The 23,191-nt window shown below is 36.0% G+C and overlaps 1 protein-coding gene and 1 long non-coding RNA gene across 2 annotated transcripts in view; one reads left to right on the top strand and one right to left on the bottom strand.

The window, feature by feature from the left end:
- The first annotated feature begins 373 nt into the window (after positions 1–373).
- LOC123542549 (probable ribonuclease ZC3H12C) overlaps positions 374–23,191 on the top strand; it is a 38,248-nt gene continuing 15,430 nt past the window's right edge. Inside the window, exons 1-3 of the mRNA XM_045328454.2 lie at positions 374–468; positions 2,425–2,508; positions 7,450–7,626. Coding sequence (XP_045184389.2) covers positions 2,494–2,508; positions 7,450–7,626 — 192 coding nt within the window. The 5' untranslated portion in view covers positions 374–468; positions 2,425–2,493. The remainder of the gene's footprint in view (positions 469–2,424; positions 2,509–7,449; positions 7,627–23,191) is intronic.
- On the bottom strand, positions 8,108–10,108 carry LOC123542557 (uncharacterized). Its single transcript, XR_006684774.2, has 3 exons — positions 9,962–10,108; positions 8,442–8,647; positions 8,108–8,221 (listed from the first exon to the last, which is right to left on the bottom strand). It is a non-coding gene; the product is annotated as an uncharacterized LOC123542557 (long non-coding RNA).

Here is a 23,191-nt window from a genome sequence, read left to right as displayed (position 1 = left end):
TCGGGTGAAGTAGGCGCTCTATTTACAGAGTTTGATTATTCGTCTAGAATTCAGGAAGGCAGAAATAAATATTCAAAGAATCATTTTTAATCTAAGCTAAAATAAAATAGATACCTGCAGAATAAAAAGGTACTTCAACATTGAACTGTACTATACGAGATATATTTGGACTCGTACCCAGCTGGGAAAAACATATTAGACTCGCCTAGCTGCTCGTCCAATATGGTTTTCTCCGCTGGGTACTCGTCCAACTCCGTATTGTACAGAACAATGTTAAATAACCTATTATTATAAGCTTAAGAAGAAAATATGCAGAACAAAGAATAACACCCCCTGTCTACACCAATACCAATGACGTCATAATAAATATGACATCAAAACATCAACACCTATATGCGCTCTTTCCGTTCTTGTGTAAACATCGACACCCTCGAAGATTGTTCTACAAACTAAGAATAAAGAAAAACGGTAAGTTAATGTTACATCGTTTTTTAAATTTTGAATATTTAGTTTTTATGCCGAACGTTGTTCTGTCCACTCTGCTGTAGACTATTCACAAAGAAGTACAAAATAAATGCAAATAGCAGAGTAGATCTAATATGTTCCCCTTTTATTGGAGAAAAAATACATGCAGTCGCAGTACGCACCCAAATCCCTGCTTGTATTTTATTTACTGGTAAACAACGGGAACATTGTGATTTGTGAACTAAGTTTGATGGCAAAGTCTGTGCCATATTTTGTTAAAATGACAACTGTATAGCTTCTAGCACATCTTAGCATGTCACGTGATGAGCACGCCAGCACTACTCTCAATATTTTTGTTTAAACTTGATTTTGGCAATATTCATTACAAAACAAAAGCTGTATTTAGATCTTCTTTTATCATTAGGATTATTCGAGAAAATGTGACACCAGATTGCTTGTCCTTTGGTTTTTATCCGAAAGATAGATCTACATTAAAATAATTATTCATTATATGAGCCGCGCCATGTGAAAACGAACGTAGTGCGTTTGCGACCAGCATGGAACCAAACCAGACTGGTCCGAATTAAATTTATCTAGTTAATTTGAGCCGCACCGTGAGAAAACCAACATAGTGCTTTTGCGACCAGCATCCGCGCAGTCTGGTCAAGATCCATGCTGTTCGCTTTCAAAGCCTATTTCAATTAGAGAAACCGTTAGCGAACAGCATGGATCCTGACCAGACTGTGCGGATTCGCAGGCTGGTCTGGATCCATGCTGGTCGCAAACACACTATGTTGGTTTTCTCATGGTACGGCTCAATTATTTTTTCAGTTAATTTTTGAAATACATTGTATTGGTATTGGGTAATATGATATCTGGTAGCTGTAAAGACGTGAATTATAGGCTGTAACGTTCAGTTTAACCATAAGCATGAAATAAAAATCTGTTAATTTTACATGTAAGATTGTTCACTAGTGAATAACACCTATCACTTTTTTCTCGAGTGAAAATATGACATCTTGTAGATTCTATTCACTTTAAAACTGAATTTTTTTTAAGAAATTCGGAAATTCTTGGTTCATGCAAAATGAACGAAACAATGCGATTGGCAAATCCCTAGCGTATTTCTTGTTTAACCTTTTCATCATATTCGGACGTTCAATTCAAATGTATTCCGGGAAAAGTCCTTTGCATTTGTCATATTTACACTTTATATTTCTGTTCCTTTTGTTAATAAGGTTTTGTTTTATAAACTGCACATAGATCTATATTGTCGTATTTAACATTAGAATGAAAGTGTAATGGCGGATATAATCACGCGTGAATATTTTCCGTCATTAGGTTTATAATTTGGTTAGTAGTCAAATATTTAAAGACCAACCGCAGCCTAGTGTCCTACTTTTCCCGCCCACGTGAACTTCGTGCAAATCACTTTGATAATATTCATTCAATTTGGTAAAATACAGCTATTCTGCATGATGACAGGCCCTCCCAGAACTAATGTGTCATCGGCAAACTTATTTGGTTATGGCTTTTCAGTGTAGTTTTAAAAATAGCTTTTTTATAACTATCTTATCTTACACTGTAGAAACACAGTGTTGCCTAAACTCACCTCAATATTTAGAAGTGTTGTGCATACTCCCAATTTAATTCAATAGCATATTTAGATATTAAACACACTGTGATTGTCTTGGCCTTATATATGGCACTGTCAACTTGATTCTTCTCATTTTTAGTGCAAATCATGTATCATTACCATCATGAAAATACAAAAGAATACAGTTATTTGTGGCGCGTCTTTAGTTAATCCTTTTTCACCTAGCCTTTCTTGCGCTATGTTGCAAACCAGTAAAATAATTACTCAAATATAGGCCATTCTGTGTTTAATAGGCAATGAAAATTCGTGCGAGTGACAACTTTTCAATAGATCAATTACATTTGTTGTGTCGTGTTCTCCAGATGGATGTTACGTGGTTGGTACAGAAGTTTTGGATCTATTTATGAGAGAAATCATTCAACATTTCAGAGATGAGCATCACTAGGGTATGTCTTAACTGTCCATGATTCTGGTATCTTTGTTATTTATTTATATGTACGTTCTTGTGTATTTGAGTTTGTTTTCTTTTCTTTACACAAACACTTATCTGACAATACGCTAACGAGATATGAAAATGCAACAAACATATACCTGAATATATTTTGTACTACAAAAAGCATCACCTTGAAATGTTCAACACATACACATCTCGATACTCTATGCCCACTGTGTTAATTTAACGATCTGTTGTGCTGATTAAATTTTAAAACAATGGGTACAGAGTATCAGATGTATATGTGTTGAACATTTTGTAGTAAAAATATATTCAGGTATATGTATGTTGCGTTTTCATATCTCGTCAGTGGCGTTATATTGGTATAAACTCTGATGTCCCTATTTTCGTGCATAAGGATACAACATCAGGGATACAAAGGCAGTGGCTAGGTCTAGGTTAGCTGTAGGTAGCCGGCTGTCTATATATACATATCGTATATGAATATGTAAGTCATGGTAGCGAGCTTTGATTTACTGTAATATAAAGGATCATTATATAACTTAAATAAATTACATTTCTTGTGATTTATTATTTACTATTTGTGATTTGCCTGTTTATTTCGCTGTATTTACGCACTCTTATCATATCGGCCGATATTTTGCTATACGGCGAAATAAACAGCTTAAACACAAATAATCAATAATAAATCACAAGAAATGAAATTTGGTGAAATAATATAATGATCCTTTATAATTCAGTTTATTAAAGCCAGCTACCTTGACTTAAATGTTCATATACGATATGTATATATAGAGCCGGCTACCTAGACCTTTAGCTAGGTAGCTGGAATCGGCTACGTAGACTAAAAGTCTAGGTAGCCGGAACCGGCTACCTAGCCACTGCTATACAAATTAGCAGGGGCCCAGCAGCCCATGGCCCCTAGATTTTGGGCTGGGCCCCCAAAATGTTGGAAAAAATGTTCATATACCTAATATAAAACATTTATTTTTGACATCCTGGGTCCCTAAATAAAAATAGGTAGTTTATATCCCTGAACATACAAATTTTATTTAAGGTTCTTGTCAAGTCTCGAAACCACCCCTCGGGTGAATTTTTGTTTTAGTTTTTCTATGCCACATATACCTTGGTTTATCATATACAATATATCAAACTATTTATAATAAGTAGAAGAAACTTTCATGACAGGTTATATCTTATTAAACAGCACATTTTGTCCTATATCACATGTACTTTGTCATTGCTTAATGAATACTGTGTGTCTAATATATTTCTCCGGGTACTCCGGGAGTTGAAAGTGTTACAAACAATATCGGTTAATCAGTTTTCATTTCCCGGAGTACCTAGGTAAAAATGTTGGACACACAACAGAAACAAATTTAGAGGAAAAATATGTTTGAAAAAGAAGTTTGATATTTTCTACAAAATAGAATATGGACAACCGAAGTACATGTGTTGTAAGTCAAAATACATGTTACCAAACAAGGTGACCTTTACAGAGAGTATTTTCTACCCCTTCTAAACAATTCTGTATATACATGTTATGAATATTACGGGTCTGTCAGATATGATTTCCAAAATGAAAATTTACCTGAGGGGTGGTCTCAAAGGTGTTTACATGATCATTAAAGTCGGTTTACATAAATATAATAGATAACATTATAGTTCGGTTTTGACGTCAGCAGTGTTTTTGTACTTGAACGATCCGTTTTTTAGATAGTATTATTCAGTACGATACTAGTACTTATTTAAGTAAGGCAAAGTAAATTATGCTGTTTTCCCTAATCGACAGACGAGTTTATAAATTGAACTCTGATCGACATATCACGAAGTAGCAACAGTTTTTATAAACAGGCAAATTTATGCAAAACAAGTTCTCCTTATGCCAGATAAGAAACTGAAAATACGCAGTTTGCCTATAAAAAAATTACCTAACAGTCTCTGTCTTAAAAATGCCGTGTTTTTCTTTAGTGTAAATTCTGACCCGTGTGTATTATAAGCAAATAAAGGCACAGCAAGCACAAATGTGTTCTGTACCCTGGTCAATTATGTATACATAAATTTCAGATACACAAGTACCTTTTAGTTTTCAAAGATGTTTTATGTGACTGTGTTGAAGTGGCCAAAGATGTCTGTGGTCCTGCAGAACTGGTCTCAAACGTTTGAAAACAGAGTATCATGTGAACATTTTTAGAGTTTCAGCCGTTTTTAGCTCGGCTTTACGAAGTACTATCCAACTCACCCTGGCGTCGGCGTTGGCATCTTTCCGCGTCCCCACCTTGGTTAAAGTTATTTTACACTAATCTTTTTTCTCCTTATATCTGTAATTACTTGATGGGATTGCTTTAAACTGAAAATAGTTGTTCCTCATTATCATCCACATTATCTGGCATTCGGGCCATAACTTTCACACCAATATTTCAAGAAGTATTCCCCTTTTTACTTAGAATTTCAGGTTAAAGTTTTGGTGCACTTTCACTCAATCTCTCTTATTACTATTTGATTCAAACTTAAAAATATTGCTCGACATCATCACTCGCATCATATGGACAAGGGCCATAACTCTTGCGCCAATTTTTATGAATTATTCCCCCTTTTTACTTACAGTTTCAGGTTAAAGTTTTGGTGCACTTTCACTCAATCTCTGTTATTACTATTTGATTTAAACTTAAAAATATTGCTCGACATCATCACTCGCATCATATGGACAAGGGCCATAACTCTTGCGCCAATTTTTTATGAATTATTCCCCCTTTTTACTTACAATTTCAGGTTAAAGTTTTTATGCACTTTTACTCTATCTCAGTTATTACTATATGACTCTGATTCAAATTCATAATAGTTGTTCCACATCATCACCCACATCATATGGCACAAGGTCCATAACTTTGGCACAAATTTTCATGAATAATGCCCCTTATCTACTTGAAATTTCAGGTTAAAGCTTTGGTGCACTTTCACTCTATCTCTGTTATTATTATTTGATTCAAACTTAAAAAATATTGTTCGACATCATCACTCACATCATATGGACAAGGGCCATAACTCTTGCGCCAATTTTTTATGAATTATTCCCCCTTTTTACTTACAGTTTCAGGTTAAAGTTTTGATGCACTTTTGCTCTATCTCAGATATTACTAAATGGATTTGCTTCAAACTTAAAATATCATGGCACACAAGGTGCATAACTCTGGCACTAATTTGTCATGAATTATGTTCCCTTTTACTTAGAATTTAAGGTTAATTTTAATGCATTTTCAATATATCTCAGTTATTACTAAATGGATTTGATTCAATCTTGAAGTAGTTATTCCACATTATAACCCACATCATATAACACAAGATGCATAACCCTTGCACCAATATTTTATGAATCATGCCCAAGTTTTACTTAGAATTTATTTAGTGTTTTGATACACTTTATCTTTATCTCTTATTACTTTTTTTGACACAGACATAAAGTAGCTTAAATAAATTGAAAATATTTGAACAGTGGCTGTAATCTTCAATGGCAATGTGATGTTCTTTCAACAAAGATTATCATTAAAGCGAGTCATGATTCATTTTTGTTGTTGTTGTTGTTGTTGTTGTTTTTTCTTGTTTTCATAGATATAACAGACATGGTCTTGAATTTATGGGGATTCAGTCTTCTCATCATTGTCTGGTACATGCAGCATGTTTCGATTGCATTACATTTATAATAGGATTCAGAAACAAAGTGATAAATGGTGGTCAAGTTATCCTTTGGATTTGTAGGAAAGTCGATGTTTTCTACGAAGTCATTGGGACGCTACAACTCCGTATGCGTGAAAAGACGCTACCTCACTTGTTAGGACTCGTACACCAAAATTAATAAATGCTTAATAAGTGTCATAAATCTGATATAACAATGTATTTTCTTCAACATATAAAGCTATTGTCTATGGCCAAAAAGGTGAACTTTTTCAAAAGTATTTTAACCTATTTGCACAATTTTTTAGAGAAAAAAACCGCTCTATAACGTAAACTTTGACCTTTTATCTATACATATAGCGCTAAAAATCGCTTCATTTTTAAAACAGAACCAGGTAAATACCAGCAAGTGGTACTGATGTCTGATTTGTGCGCATTTTCCAATATTATCTCCCTTTTAAAGCAGGGGTGAATATTAAAGGGATATTATTCTGTTGTGCAGGCAGATATGGTGGCTAATATTTCGTATTTTTGCGGACGAAACACTGCTTATTTGTCGTGTCTTTATGTACTCGGAGAGAAGGCGCGAGGTCACGAAAGGACTGCCGACTTACGGTGTCGTCATGTGTTCGGGGCGAAGACACGAAAGGACGACACTATTGAGATTTCATGATGTCGCGTGTTCATAGCGAAGACATGAGGACACGAAAGGGCGATAATCTGTTGATTTGTCATCTACACCCGCCGGCAAGACATTTTACCATTATGATATTTCATGTCTTTACCCATAAAGTTTAAATATCCCGCCTTCAAAATTTCGTGTCCACTTCAAACTCTTGTCTTGCCCAGCTGCGGGTACGCGAGGACATGAAGACGCACAAATTCGTGTCTCCGGGGTTAAGACACACAGGCATGATTAATTAGCAGTTTTTCGTCTTTTGTTTTCCTTGTGTCTTCGTGTAGCAAAAACTATATTTATAATGAGCTGATGTGCGGTTCTTGCCTATGAATTGGTATTATACAAAACCTTTACATATTTCCACATATACATTAAAATGCAGTTTTCTCGAATTTGCTAATATTTTTTCAACAAAATTGTCATGGTTATATAATTTTGACTTTTTGAAATCATTGTCGAAAGATTATAGGCATAATAGATAAACATACCTATCGTTGATTGTTAATAAATTATTGTATTTCGTTACTATGCATAAAGTTTTATTTGATAAGATCAAGAAAACTTTTCATATTATTTCCACAGGACGCTGGAAGTGCCATACATTTCCTTGTGAATACGGACTGCAACAAGGTGTTTGAGAACAGAGAGAAAATAGAGCGGATGTTCAGCGTTACACTTCTCTTAGACATACCGGCACCAACAAATAGATATAACTGGGTTGGTGTGAGAGGGGATCCAAGGGACCGGCATAATGCAAGGGTAACGTGTATAAAAAAATACTTATCAAATTGTTCACATCTTTCTGCTGAAGAATAGTATGTTGTTACATAGAAGTCAACTGGTTTAAAACCGGTAAAGCCATAGGCTGGTACCCTTCCTTATGCCCGACGCCCGTCCGTAAAATATCCAGCAATAACAAAATATGCTTACCTACTTTTTTAGGGGTGGGGGGGGGGGGGGGGGGAGTTCGTTTTGTAGTCACGCTCATGCAGTGATCGCGCAGGTAAACTTATTTGAACAGCAAAAGTGGACTTGTTACTTTATATTAATATAGAATCAGGCGATGTCAAAATTGAGTTTTGCTTCCTTTGGCCTCACGAGTAACAAAAGAAAATCTAATCACAAAACAACTAAGAAAAAAAAACACAAATTCATATTTTATCTTCGGTTTACTTCTTTTACTGTTTATTTTCTGTGTCTTTTGAAACTAAGTAAGGACCAAACACACAATAAAAAGAAATTGAAGTTAAAAGTTTTCGGCATTCATTTTCAGAAAAAAAAACAACACAAAACAATATTTTTTCTTTGCACATATATATCCACAATGTCTCTTTCATCTTTCAGTGTCCAAAACCTGTGAATTAATAAAGCAATAGTGTCAGTGTTTGTAGAAGAATTACGTATTTTACAACTGGTTAAAAAGTTTTTTTTTTTTTGTTTTGTTTTTTTTGAAATTTCGACTTTTACAACAGATAATAATAATAGACTTTATTTTCAGTTTCAATTTATAAATTGTAGCTATTCGTTAATGATATACTATTTCTGGAGTAAGATACAACCTGAAAGCAACTTACCGTTCGTTAGTTACAATGACAATGGTTGTTTGCGTCGCACGTTGGTGTTCCACCGGCGTTACAATGACCATGACAGTCGCTGTCGTCTGCGCAAACCTGGAAGTGACCGCAGTGACAGTGGTTGCCATGACAAAATTCCTCTTGACCCTCGCCACAGTTTACGGTACCTACACAATCTGCGTCGGTGGTACAGCAATACACTGTTGCTGTTTATGTGAGAACAAAAATGAAACGAAACATGATATACTTTGGTCATCTTCCAACAAAAATAAATTCAACCGTAGATAGTAACTTTAAACATAGTAAATCATCCTAACAAGCATTTAACTTCGGCTGATTGTCTATGAAAAATAGCAATTGCAATTAGAATCATGTAATTACAGTCATTTTTTTCTAAACCAAGACTGCAAGTTTGTAGTGGCAGTGCACGTGTTAATTTCTGCGGTTTGTAGTAATAGTGCACATTTAAAATGCTGCGGTTTTGTCCTAAAATGGGCCTAGTTTATGTTTGCGTTTTTTTTTTATTTCTGCTACCTTTGAGAAAAGCAGGAATTAAATTTTGCGATTTGCATAAACCGGAAGTAAATTCTGCGTACGGGAAATAGCTACTGCATTTACTACGTCATGATTAACGACTCAAATGAATATTGTCTCGTCAGTTATATCTTGGTGTCATTATCTAGGTCGGAATCTAGGACAAAATATAACGTTTATCAAACTTTTCATAAAGTTATAGTTCAAACATTGTTTTTATCCAATGACAAGCGAGGCATTTTCAAAAAAAGTAAAGCTTGATTTCATATTAGCTCATAACTGAAGAATTTGATCCACTAAATTATGAAGTAGTTCAAAATTAATGAGTATTCATTGTTCCGCCTACTATAGATTTCCCACATTCAAGGAGGCGGAGCAATCACCAAAACAGGGTCTGCAAGAAATAATGTGTCTATGTCATAAACGAACCAAATATGTAATATCGAATTGTGTTTTTAGCTTCAATTTAATGCAAGCTGTACATTCATAGTTCAAGTTTGACCTTTCTGCACCTATCACTCTCAATCAATTACCGCTACTGGTCTAAAAATAAACCAGGGTGCACTAAAAATTACTTTGTCTTGTTTTATTTATGCATGTAGATCTAATTCCTTTTTTAAAAAATGTACTGTTAGATGATTACGAGTTAACCCTGCATATTATATTTTCATTGAATACGAATATAATATTGTGATCTACAAACTACTCGATAAGTGCGCCGTCTACTATGTATTTATAATAACTAAATTAAAACCTTCCAGCAATGGATCAACCGCCATTTTGCTAATGGCACTAAAATGACCTTGTAGGCTATATACCAATAAAAGAAATTGTTCTTTTTTTCATATAAAATTCAGCTACTTCAGAACAATTTTATTACAGTTTCTAGATTTTCACTCCGTCGTAGACCTATTTTCCACAAGATATCCATACATTTGCTTCAAGAAAACGAAAAGAAAAACCGAAATTTATAAAACGAAACTTACCGACGCACACAGCCAGCAAAAGTAAGACCGTCCCGACTTTCATATCTGTTAATTCTATTCCAGTGAAATAATGATCATTATGAAAAGTTGAGTTATATTTATACCTGTAAAGTAAACTGGATCAGCATGTTCAGTCACGGCATGGAGCATGATCGTGATATGGTTCAGTTTTTAAATCACGACATTGGTGAAACATATGACAATTTCTCGCATAATTTCAGCTCAGAGTTTGTTTTACGATAGATAGCTTTCAAAATTGTAGTCCTGAATTTAAGTGTGTAATTTTAATTTTATGTGAGAGTTAAGTAGAGTTGGAACCTACCAAAAAGGTCTAAGAAAAACAACATTTAATTGAAACCAACATTAAAATATCAAAATATCAATATTTATTCTACGTTTCCCTGATAAATGACGTTACGCCATCACTTCCGGTTTATCAAACGTGCAGAACTACCTTGAGAAAAGTATCATTGAGATACTTAAATAGGCAAAATCACGTGAGGTTAAAAGGACAAAACATTTCTTATTTGGTTCATGTAAACATTACTCTCAGCTCACCTGTTACGTAGTGACAGGGTGAGCTCTTGTGTGTTCGCCCTTTGACCGTCGTCAGTTGTCCGTCCACAATTTCTTTTGAACATGATAGAGACAACATTTTGCAATCGATTTTAATCAAACTTGCCCATAACTTGTATTGGCATAATATTCTGGTTCTTTTCGAAAGCTGACCAGATTCCATCATTGATTCCAGGATTATGGCCCATTAAAAGGCCAAAACTTGCTAGTTTTGAAGTTTAAACACAATAGAGACCATATTTTTCATTTGATTTTAATAATACTTACACATAACTTTAATTGGCATAATATCCCCTGTCGAAAACTGGCCAGATCCCATCATGGGTTCCAGAGTAATCACCCCTTAAAGGGCCAAAGTTTTCTAATTGGCTTTTGCAGCTGTATAGAGACCTCGTTTATGTTTGATTTGATACAAATTTGCAAAGTATCTTTAACAACAATTGGTCTTGGGTTCCATGATGAATCCGACAGATCCAATCATAGGTTACTTGGTTATAGCCCCTGATTGGCCCAAAAAAGATTCAAAATGTGTTTTACCTTATGAACACGATAGAAGTGACACCTTACATTTGAATTTAACCACGCTTACACAAAAAATAAAGTCACAATTTCTGTCGGATCCTTTCGAAAACCTGCTAAATTCCTTCATGGGTTCTAGAGTAACTGACCCTGAAAGAGGCAAAATTTTCTATTTTGAAACTTTCAGTCTTTAGGAGGTTTCATTTATGCTTTGACAAGATTGAGAATGTTTATCTTGATAATCGCTAGGCCAGCTTCGAAACTGGGATTAGTAGGGTCAAAAACAAGGTCACCAGGTTGTCAGGATTTGCTATACAATAAAGCGAACGTCGATAAACCTTTTTTTCTGCTGCCGTTTAAGCAAGCATACAGTATAAATTTACAGCTTAAGGTTTAACGCCGTTTTGCAACAAGCAACAAAGAATTATTCTGACACAGGTCAAATCAAAGTAAAAGCTTGTTAACACCCCAGAGACCACATTTATAACCTTATCTTCATGAAACATGTTCAGAATGTTTATCTTGATGATTGCTATAGCAAGTCTGAAACTGGGACATGTGGGGTCAAAAACTAGATCACCCTTCCAAATCAAAGGAAGTGCTTTGTTAACACTCTATATGCCATATTTATGACCCTATTTTCAAGGAACTTGGTCAGAGTGTTTATGTTGATAATTCCTATGCCAAGTTTAAAACTGGGTTATATGGGATCAAAATCTAGGTCACCAAGCCATATGAAAGGAAAGGGTAATTAGCACTCTTGAGCCAAGTACGAAACTGGGTCAGGTGGGGTCAAAAACTAGGCCAACACTGTAATCAAAGGAACAGCTCGTTAACACAGTAAATGACACAGCTATGTCCCTGTCTTCATGAAACTTGGTTTGAATGTTTATTTTAATGATTTCAAGGCCAAGTTTAACTTGTGAGCGATATAGGGTGATCATGACCCGCTTGTTAGCTCACCTGTCACGTAGTGACAAGGTGATCTTTTTGATCGCCCTTCGTCCGTCGTCGTCCGTCCACATTCAATTTCTTGCGAACACGATAGAAACCATATTTTGCAATTTATTTTATCAAACTTGTACTCAACTTGTATTGGCATAATATCTCGCTTTCTCCCAAAAACTGGCCAGATCCGACCATTGGTTCCAGAATTATGACGCCTTAAAGGGCCAAAACTTTGTATGCTGGCTTTTGCAGCCATATTAAGGCTTCTTGTATGTTTGGGGTTTTTTTCTTTTGCAACAAACTTGCAACAATATTTCCTTTACAGCAATAGATCTTTGATTCCATCATGAATCCGTCAGATCAAATCATAGGTCGCGGAGTAACGGCCCCTAAATGACCCCCCGAAAGAGCCAAAATTTGTTAATCTTTACCTTGTGAACACGATAGAAGTCACATTTAACATTTAAACCGTGTCATGAGAAAACCAACATAGTGTGTTTGCGACCAGCATGGATCCGGACATTAAGAGAAACCGTTAGCGAACAGCATGGATCCTGACCAGACTGCGCAGATGCGCAGACTGGTCTGGATCCATGCTGGTCGTAAACCCATTATGTTGATTTTCTCATGGCACGGCTCGTTTGATTTTAACAACACTTACACATGGATTCTAGAGTTACTGCTCCTGGAAATGGCAACACTCTGTTTTGGCCCTTGATATAGTTATGCTTGATTTGATACAAACTTGCGTAGAATGTTTATCTTGATAATTTCTAAGCAAAATTAAAGAAATCGGTCATGTTGGGTCAAAAATTAGGTCACCAGGTCAACTCAAAAGAAAAGCTTTTCTACACAAATGAGGCAAATTAATTACCCTATCTTGATAAAACTTGGTAAGAATGTTTATCTTGATGATTCCAAGGCCAAGTTCGAAATTGGGTCATAGGGGGTCAAAACCTGGATCACAACTCATTTCGAAGGAAAAGCTTGTTTTACAACACTGTAGAGGCCACACTTGTGACGATATCTTCATGGAATTTGGTCAGAATGTTTATCTTGATGATTATAAGGCCAAGTTTAACAGATGAGCGATGTAGGGTCATCATGGTCGTTCTGATTATCAGCTTTCTGGGTACGAGGAACCTGTATATCACTTGTGCGCGCCTAATCTCCCAAACCCTTGCACACAATTTAATCAAACTTCACACAAGTGATCAGTACCAACCCTACTTGTGCATGGTGCATGTTACGTTCTTTTAGATAAATATTCTGCAGAGTTATATAAGACTTTGGTTTTGTTACTATACTATATACATAGAATCTTTATACATACAGTCCACATGATTATGCAATCTTGTGTGCGTCAAATCGCAATGTACTGTATCAGTGCGTGCGGTGGTGGGGGGGGGGGTCCTACGAGTACTGATATTCCTTGGTTTTGAGAAAGAAGAGATATGGCAGATGAGGCAACATTTCTTTCTATTTTGGCTTATCTAATGATCTAACGTTTAACTAGTGCGAATTTAACCACAAAGAAAGTAAACTTAGCTTTTTGTAGTAGGTTTTATTTTTTAATGTTTGTACATTTTTGAATAAATTAGGATCAGATAAAAATAGTTTAATAGTTAAGAGTTTTCGACATTTTTTTTTTCTTTTATAAAACGTCATTATTTTATACGACTAGTATGTCTTCAGTGTGTTGTTTACGTTTCTTTGTCCAAAACCTGTAAATAAATGAAAAGGAAGTATTAGTGTTAAAGAAAGAATTAACTTGCTGCGTATTTTCCAGCTGTTTGGTAAAATAGAAAGACTGTTAAACCTGTCGTTTATTGTTGTGTTTTCTTTTGTTTATTCTTCTATTTTTTTATTTATTTTTTTCGAAATTTCAGCATCTACTACAGAAATTGCGCAATATCAGATTTAATTCTCTAAAATTTAGCCTTATTGTTGATATGATTTAAGCGAAATTAAATATAACTCGAAAGCAAGTGGTAGTTAATAAAATACCTTCGTTAGTAACAATGGCAATGACCGTGTTCATCGCATGATGGTGTTCCACCGGCGTTACAATGACCATGACAGTCGCTGTCTGTGGTGCACTCGTGCACGTGATGGCAGTGACAGTGGTTGCCATGACAATATTCTTCTTGACCGTCGCCACAGTTCAAGGTACCTATGCAATCTGTGTCAGTGGTACAGCAATATGCTGTTGCTATTTGTGTAGAATTAAAAAAATGAACATACTTAGGTCATCTTTAACTACAATATTTCATCAATAGATTACAACTTTAAGCATAATTGATCCTCCACAAGTGTACTCTGTGCAACTAAGTATATGTAGAACTGCATTCACAATTAGATGTCATGTAGAAACAGTAATTTCGTAAAAAGGACTGCTGGTTTGTAATAGTAGCACACGATTACTGGCTAGTTAAACACTTATTGTGTGCCTTTTTAAGTCACCTACTGGTTGAAAACCAGTTTTGGGAATCATACGATTGCGCTTTTTTCCGTCTTTCCGTCCACGATTTTGTGCAAAGTCCATAACTCTGTTATTCGTCAAGGGATTTTAGTATTACTCGGCACAAATGTTTTCTATGATTAGACGTGTCATGCGCAAAATAAAGACCCCTAGCACAAAGATAAAAGTCACAGTTTGAGGTCAGATGTCAACAGGGCTTCTCCTTTTGCCATGTTGGGTGTATAACTCGACAATCCATGAAGGGATTTTTAGCTCCACTATTCGTAGAATATTTTATGTTACTATACGCAAGCGTTTATAGTAATTATTCTTCTTTACAAGTACAATGTACGAAATATGGGTAAATTTTTCCTATAACAAAGGTCGGCGTACGCAAACACAGTGATAACATCTCCCTACTTGTATGCCTGTTTTATTCTCTGTGGCCGTCGCATATATACGCCTGCCCGATGTATGAGTAAGTATTTCATGAAACTTTTAACAAGAGAAAACACCCGAAATCGAAACTTGTAAAACGAAACTTACCGACGCACACGACCAGCAAAATTAAGATCGGCCCGAGTTTCATATTTGCAAATTGCGTTGCAACAATGCTTTTCAAAAGGAATTATGATCATTATGAAATTCTCGAGTTATATTTATACCTGTAACAGTAAAGTGGATCAACATGTCCGTTAAGTGACGTCATGGGGCATGATCGTGATAAGGTTCAGTTTTTGAATCACGATATTAGTGAAACATATGACAATTTCCCGTATAATTTTGGTCAGATATCAGCTCAAGGTTTGTTTTTCAATAGAAGTAGGTCAAATTTGTAGTCCTGAATTTAATCATGTAAAGTTGAAGTCATGTGGTTAAATATCAATTTTGAGACTGTATGTGAGTTTCAATATTCACATTTCACACTGGCATGCAGCCCATGTGCTTCCCTGTCGGCATCACCAAGTTTCCACAAAACGTATTACAATAAATACCGCCATCCTTAGCACCTTCAATGAAAATTAGAATCCATGATAATCACAGTTCAATAAAAATGACTTTTTTTTTCTTTTCTTTTTCAAATAAAAACTTTTCTGAGACATGTATGGCAATACAACTTCCCGTTTGGTCATTGACAGACGTCTTCGTCTACAACACAACAATATCCATGTAATCACATCAAACAAATATTTTATAAATTTGTATTTCTGTTTAAGCCTCCTAGGGCTTTTTTTGCAAAGAATCAGTGTGTCTTTGGTTTTTGTCAGTATGATAATATCAGTAAGCTGTATGTACATGAAACAGGCAATCACTCTGTCCGGTTTCATTTTTAGCTAAGAACTCACCCTGGCGTCGGCGTCGGCGTCACACCTTGGTTAAATTTTTGCATGCATGTACGTATAACTATCATTTAAAGGCATATCGCTTTGAAACGTATTTCTTTTTCTTTGTCTAGGTCAATTACCAACCTCACTGGGTCAAGTCCTATAACTCTGACATGTATTTGTCTAAATTTTGCCCATTTTGGACTCAGAAAATTCTGGTTAAAGTTTTGCATGCAAGTAACTATCTCCAAAACTAATGTAGAGGGGAGGGGGTGTGTACATTTATCACCTTCAGTGATAGCTCTAGTTTTATTTGGTGGGGTCCTACGAGTACTGATATTCCTTGGTTTTGAGAAAGAAGAGATATGGCAGATGAGGCAACATTTCTTTCTATTTTGGCTTATCTAATGATCTAACGTTTAACTAGTGCGAATTTAACCACAAAGAAAGTAAACTTAGCTTTTTGTAGTAGGTTTTATTTTTTAATGTTTGTACATTTTTGAATAAATTAGGATCAGATAAAAATAGTTTAATAGTTAAGAGTTTTCGACATTTTTTTTTCTTTTATAAAACGTCATTATTTTATACGACTAGTATGTCTTCAGTGTGTTGTTTACGTTTCTTTGTCCAAAACCTGTAAATAAATGAAAAGGAAGTATCAGTGTTAAAGAAAGAATTAACTTGCTGCGTATTTTCCAGCTGTTTGGTAAAATAGAAAGACTATTAAACCTGTCGTTTATTGTTGTGTTTTCTTTTGTTTATTCTTCTATTTTTTTATTTTTTTTTTTTCGAAATTTCAGCATCTACTACAGAAATTGCGCAATATCAGATTTAATTCTCTAAAATTTAGCCTTATTGTTGATATGATTTAAGCGAAATTAAATATAACTCGAAAGCAAGTGGTAGTTAATAAAATACCTTCGTTAGTAACAATGGCAATGACCGTGTTCATCGCATGATGGTGTTCCACCGGCGTTACAATGACCATGACAGTCGCTGTCTGTGGTGCACTCGTGCACGTGATGGCAGTGACAGTGGTTGCCATGACAATATTCTTCTTGACCGTCGCCACAGTTCAAGGTACCTATGCAATCTGTGTCAGTGGTACAGCAATATGCTGTTGCTATTTGTGTAGAATTAAAAAAATGAACATACTTAGGTCATCTTTAACTACAATATTTCATCAATAGATTACAACTTTAAGCATAATTGATCCTCCACAAGTGTACTCTGTGCAACTAAGTATATGTAGAACTGCATTCACAATTAGATGTCATGTAGAAACAGTAATTTCGTAAAAAGGACTGCTGGTTTGTAATAGTAGCACACGATTACTGGCTAGTTAAACACTTATTGTGTGCCTTTTTAAGTCACCTACTGGTTGAAAACCAGTTTTGGGAATCATACGATTGCACTTTTTTCCGTCTTTCCGTCCACGATTTTGTGCAAAGTCTATAACTCTGTTATTCGTCAAGGGATTTTAATATTACTCGGCACAAATGTTTTCTATGATTAGACGTGTCATGCGCAAAATAAAGACCCCTAGCACAAAGATAAAAGTCACAGTTTGAGGTCAGATGTCAACAGGGCTTCTCCTTTTGCCATGTTGGGTGTATAACTCAACAATCCATGAAGGGATTTTTAGCTCCACTATTCGTAGAATATTTTATGTTACTATACGCAAGCGTTTATAGTAATTATTCTTCATTACAAGTACGAAATATGGGTAAAATTTTCCTATAACAAAGGTCGGCGTACAAAAAAAAAACAGTGATAACATTTCCCTACTTGTATGCCTGTTTTATTCTCTTTGGCCGTCGCATATATACGCCTGCCCGATGTATGAGTAAGTATTTCATGAAACTTTTAACAAGAGAAAACACCCGAAACCGAAACTTGTAAAACGAAACTTACCGACGCACACGACCAGCAAAATTAAGATCGGCCCGAGTTTCATATTTGCAAATTGCGTTGCAACAATGCTTTTCAAAAGGAATTATGATCATTATGAAATTCTCGAGTTATATTTATACCTGTAACAGTAAAGTGGATCAACATGTCCGTTAAGTGACGTCATGGGGCATGATCGTGATAAGGTTCAGTTTTTGAATCACGATATTAGTGAAACATATGACATTTTCCCGTATAATTTTGGTCAGATATCAGCTCAAGGTTTGTTTTTCAATAGAAGTAGGTCAAATTTGTAGTCCTGAATTTAATCATGTAAAGTTATTTATGTGGTTAAATATCAATTTTGAGACTGTATGTGAGTTTCAATATTCACATTTCACACTGGCATGCAGCCCATGTGCTTTCCTGTCGGCATCACCAAGTTTCCACAAAACGTATTACAATAAATACCGCCATCCTTAGCACCTTCAATGAAAATTAGAATCCATGATAATCACAGTTCAATAAAAATGACTTTTTTTTCTTTTCTTTTTCAAATGAAAACTTTTCTGAGACATGTATGGCAATACAACTTCCCGTTTGGTCATTGACAGACGTCTTCGTCTACAACACAACAATATCCATGTAATCACATCAAACAAATGAGCCGCGCCATGAGAAAACCAACATAGTGGCTTTGCGACCAGCATGGATCCAGACCAGCCTGCGCATCCGCGCAGTCTGGTCAGGATCCATGCTGTTCGCTTTTAAAGCCTACTACAATTAGAGAAACCGTTAGCGAACAGCATGGATCCTGACCAGACTGCGCGGATGCGCAGGCTGGTCTGGATCCATGCTGGTCGCAAAGCCACTATGTTGGTTTTCCCATGGCGCGGCTCAAATATTTTATAAATTTGTATTTCTGTTTAAGCCTCCTAGGGCTTTTTTGCAAAGAATCAGTGTGTCATTGGTTTTTGCCTGTATGATAATATCAGTAAGCTGTATGTACATGAAACAGGCAATCACTCTGTCCGGTTTCATTTTTAGCTAAGAACTCACCATGGCGTCGGCGTCGGCGTCACACCTTGGTTAAATTTTTTGCATGCAAGTACGTATAACTATCATTTAAAGGCATATCGCTTTGAAACGTATTTCTTTTTCTTTGTCTAGGTCAATTACCAACCTCACTGGGTCAAGTCCTATAACTCTGACATGTATTTTGTCTAAATTTTGCCCATTTTGGACTCAGAAAATCCTGGTTAAAGTTTTGCATGCAAGTAACTATCTCCAAAACTAATGTAGATATTGAACTAAAAATTGTGGGGCCTCCGTTGCCGAGTAGTTACGGCCGCTGACTTCTAATCACTGGTCCCTGAACGATTTGGGTTTGAGCCTCAATCGAGGCGTTGAATTCTTCATGTGAGGAAGCCACCCAGCTGGCTTGCGGAAGGTCGGTGGATCTACTCGAGTGTCCGGTCTAATGAAATAATACACGGAGGGGCACCTGGGGTCTTCCTTCTTCAACAAAGCTGAAAAGTTGCCATATGCCCTATAATTGTGTCGGTGCGACGTTAAACCGAACCAAAAAAATAATACTTCACTTGTGTCTTAGTGGTTATAAAACTGAGAAAAATCCTGGTTAAAGTTTTACATGCAAGTAACTATCTCAACAACTAATGCAGATATTGATTTGAAACTTCACATGTGTAACCGGGATTATAAAAGTAAGTAATAGCACCCAGATCCATAATCCTAACATGCATTTTCATCAAATTATGCCCCCTTTTAGACTGGAAAACTTCTGGTTAAAGTTTTGCATGCAATCTCCAAAACTAATGCAGGTACTGGATTTAATCTCTATAGATATTTCAACATTTAGGGCAATATAACTGTTTCTAGAGCAACAATTCGAATAGTCGAGCACTGGCTGTTTTACGGACAGCTCTTGTTAAACGTTTATCCGGGTCTCCGGAAACTGATATGAAGATATATGTAACGTAAAGTGAGTGTAACTTTGACCTCTGACTTATGAATTCCAATATCAGTAACTTAAGGAAGCAGCCGTCCATAGAAATGATCTTAAGTTATTGATAAGAATCCATGAACACAACAAGAGCTATTGTTGTACCTCCGACGTCGGCATTGGCGTCGGCGTCGTGTTTAAACAAGGCAAGTGGGTCTCAGCTAGCTTTCATCCCAGTTAGAAGTCGTCACAAGTAAATGAAACTTCACACACGCCTTTCCCGTATTATTACTAATTGAATGACTTAGGTTTAATAACTCTTGCTATAATGTTGATGAAATTATGTCCTTTGGTGTACTAAGACATTTTACACATTAGATGTACTGGAAAGTTATATTTCCTGCTAGATTTAGAGTATCTTTACCATTTCTGAGATATCTATATAGATTCTTTTTAATACAGGTATATATATAACTTTAAACAAAATATAAACTTGCCAACGTGTAAATTTTTCTCTTTGTAGGTTGAAAAAGGCTCAAACTCCTGGCTTATTTCTTGCTAGTAAGAAGCTAGATTAATTTGGCACTTTTTGCAAAAAGTGCAACGGCGTATTTGCTTGGTTAAAAATGTTGTGCTAAATCACATAGTGTGTTTAGATTTCCAGGAAAGCAGAACATCTTCATAAAAGGTGAAGTGTTGAAATACGTACTGCTCCGCACCAGAGTATCTTCAAGAAGTGCTCCGGACTGACCGTAGCGTTTTTGTTTTTAGCAAGTCAGGGCGAGAGTCACCGATATAATCTTGAAAAATGTCTGTTGTCAGCTTATAATTCGGAACACTACTTAGAAACTAATGTATTGTAGCCTGAAGATGATTTTCAAATCATTTACACCATTTTTAAAATTTTAAGTGAAATGCTCCGTGCCATAGCACAACATTTTGCCACCAGCGAAATACGCCGTTGCACTTTTTGCACAAAAATATATGTCAAATTAATCTGGCTTCTTACCAGCGTTGTGAGTTTGTCTTTTAAAGAGGAAGGTGTTCGTCTTTATTTCATGAAATTCCATTGAGTAGTAACAAAGTTATGACCAAAAATAATACCTGAAGCAAGCCGATTTGTTTACAAATCGGGCTCCACACCTTACCTTCTGGTCACGTCGGATCCCCACAGTGTACTAGTAACCATTCTTTCCGAAGCGGGCGGTGCTCACAAATTGTTTGAAATAAAGATGTCTTTTAACTTATCAGCATCATATGCATCGAATTTATATATGTTTTATATGAACTTACATTATTAGTCACCTACTGGTTGAAAACCTGTTTTGGGGACTATAGGAATAAGGTCAGTAATTCGGTCGAAAATGTGCTTCCGTGATGTAGTCGAAAGAAGTCCATAACAAATAGATCCTAATTTTCCCATTTTCAAATTCGTATAGAACGAGTGCTTTAATCACACTTTTTCACTGCTAGAATACATTCTGCATGAAATGAGACGGTTTTCATGTTCATACACCCCACATGGCAAGTTTTGCAGATCGAAACCGGAAGTAGGTGTTTATTGCGCGGACGAGAGCAAATATGCGCCATTTTTAGGGTAGCAGACCACAGCTGACTGGCATTTCACTAGGAACTATTCAACCTCCGATTTTCTTTTCATTTTTCGTTTATATTTGATAGAACTTTCATGAAAAATAGGTGTAGGGAAAAGTGATGTTCTCTAAAGATACATAAAGACGACCTGAAGTTGTCGTTTTTTATATGAAACAAAGAAGGATTTCATTTACTGACCTTTAACCTATACGAATGCGCTTTTCCGTCATTCCGTCCGTCCTTCCTTCCGTTTGAAATTTCATGTCCGGTCCATAACTCTGTCATCAATGAAGGGGTTTTAATATTATTTTGCACAAATGTTCACCATGCTGAGACGACGTGTCATGCGCAAAACCTGGATCCCTAGCTTAAAGGTTAAGGTCACAGTTTTAGGTCAAAGGTCAACAGGGCATTTTTTTCCTGTCCGGTCAATAATTCTCCTATCTATGAAGGGATTACTTGGCACAAATGTACCTCATAATAAGATGATGTGTCATGCATAACTTTCGGACCCCTAGCTCAAATGTCAAGGTCAAACTTAGCAGTCAAATGTTAACTTAGCATGAACAGGGTCTGAGTCATGTCATTGAGGGATTTTAATATGATGAGGCGACGTTTCACGCGCAAAACCCGGTACGCTAGCTCCAAGGTCAAGGTTACAATTGGAGGTGAAATGTTAACAGGTTCATTTTTTAGCTCATCTGATTTTTTGAAAAAAAATGATGAGTTATTGTCATCACTTGAGCGGTTGTCGGCGTCGGCGTCGGCGTCGGTGTCGGTGTCGGCGTCGGCGTCGGCGTCTGCGTCGGCGTTGCCTGGTTAAGTTTTATGTTTAGGTCAGCTTTTCTCCTAAACTATCAAAGCTATTGCTTTGAAACTTGGAATACTTGTTCACCATCATAAGCTGACCCTGTATAGCAAGAAACATAACTCCATCTTGCTTTTTGCAAGATTTTTGGCCCCTTTTGTACTTAGAAAATATCAGATTTCTTGGTTAAGTTTTATGTTTAGGTCAACTTTTCTCCTAAACTATCAAAGCTATTGCTTTGAAACTTGGAATACTTGTTCACCATCATAAGCAGACCCTGTACATCAAGAAACATAACTCCATCTTGCTTTTTGCAAGATTTATTGCCCCTTTTGGACTTAGAAAATCAGATTTCTTGGTTAAGTTTTATGTTTAGGTCAGCTTTTATCCTAAACTATCAAAGCTATTGCTTTAAAAGTTGCAACACTTGTTCACCATCATAAGTTGACCCTGTACAGAAGGAAACATAACTCCGTCCTGCTTTTTGCAAGATTTATGGCCCCTTTTGGACTTAGAAAATATCAGACTTCTTGGTTAAGTTTTATGTTTAGGTCAACTTTTTCTCTTAAACTATCAAAGCTATTGCTTTGAAACTTGCAACACTTGTTCACCATCATAAGCTGACCCTGTACAGCAAGCAACATAACTCCATCCTGCTTTTTGCAATAATTATTGCCCCTTTTGGACTTAGAAAATCATTTTCTTGGTTGAGTATTATGTTTAAGTCAACTTTTCTCATAAACTATCAAAGCTATTGCTTTAAAACTTGCAACAGTTTTTCACCATCATAAGTGAACACTGTACATCAAGAAACATAACTCTATCCTGCTTTTTGCAAGAATGATGGCCCTTTTTAGACTTAGAAAATCATGGGTAGGACAATATTTCTAGTACAAAAAAAAATCAGATGAGCGTCAGCACCCGCAAGGCGGTGCTCTTGTTTTCCTGTCCGGTCTAGAAATCGGTCATCCATCAAGGGATTGAATATTACTTGGCATAAATGTTCCCAATGATGAGACGACATGTCATGTGCACAACCCAGAACCTTAGCTGAAAGGTCAAGGTCACACTTTGAGATCAAATGTCGATATGTTTTTTTTCCAGTCCGGTCTACAACTTTGTCATGCAAGACAGGATTTGAATATCA

The sequence above is a fragment of the Mercenaria mercenaria genome, chromosome 1 (genome assembly GCF_021730395.1).
Source record: "Mercenaria mercenaria strain notata chromosome 1, MADL_Memer_1, whole genome shotgun sequence".
NCBI classification, from domain to species: Eukaryota; Metazoa; Mollusca; class Bivalvia; order Venerida; family Veneridae; genus Mercenaria; species Mercenaria mercenaria.
The sequence above is the reverse complement of the archived record's forward strand: the minus strand, read 5'-3'. Positions and strand labels throughout refer to the sequence as shown.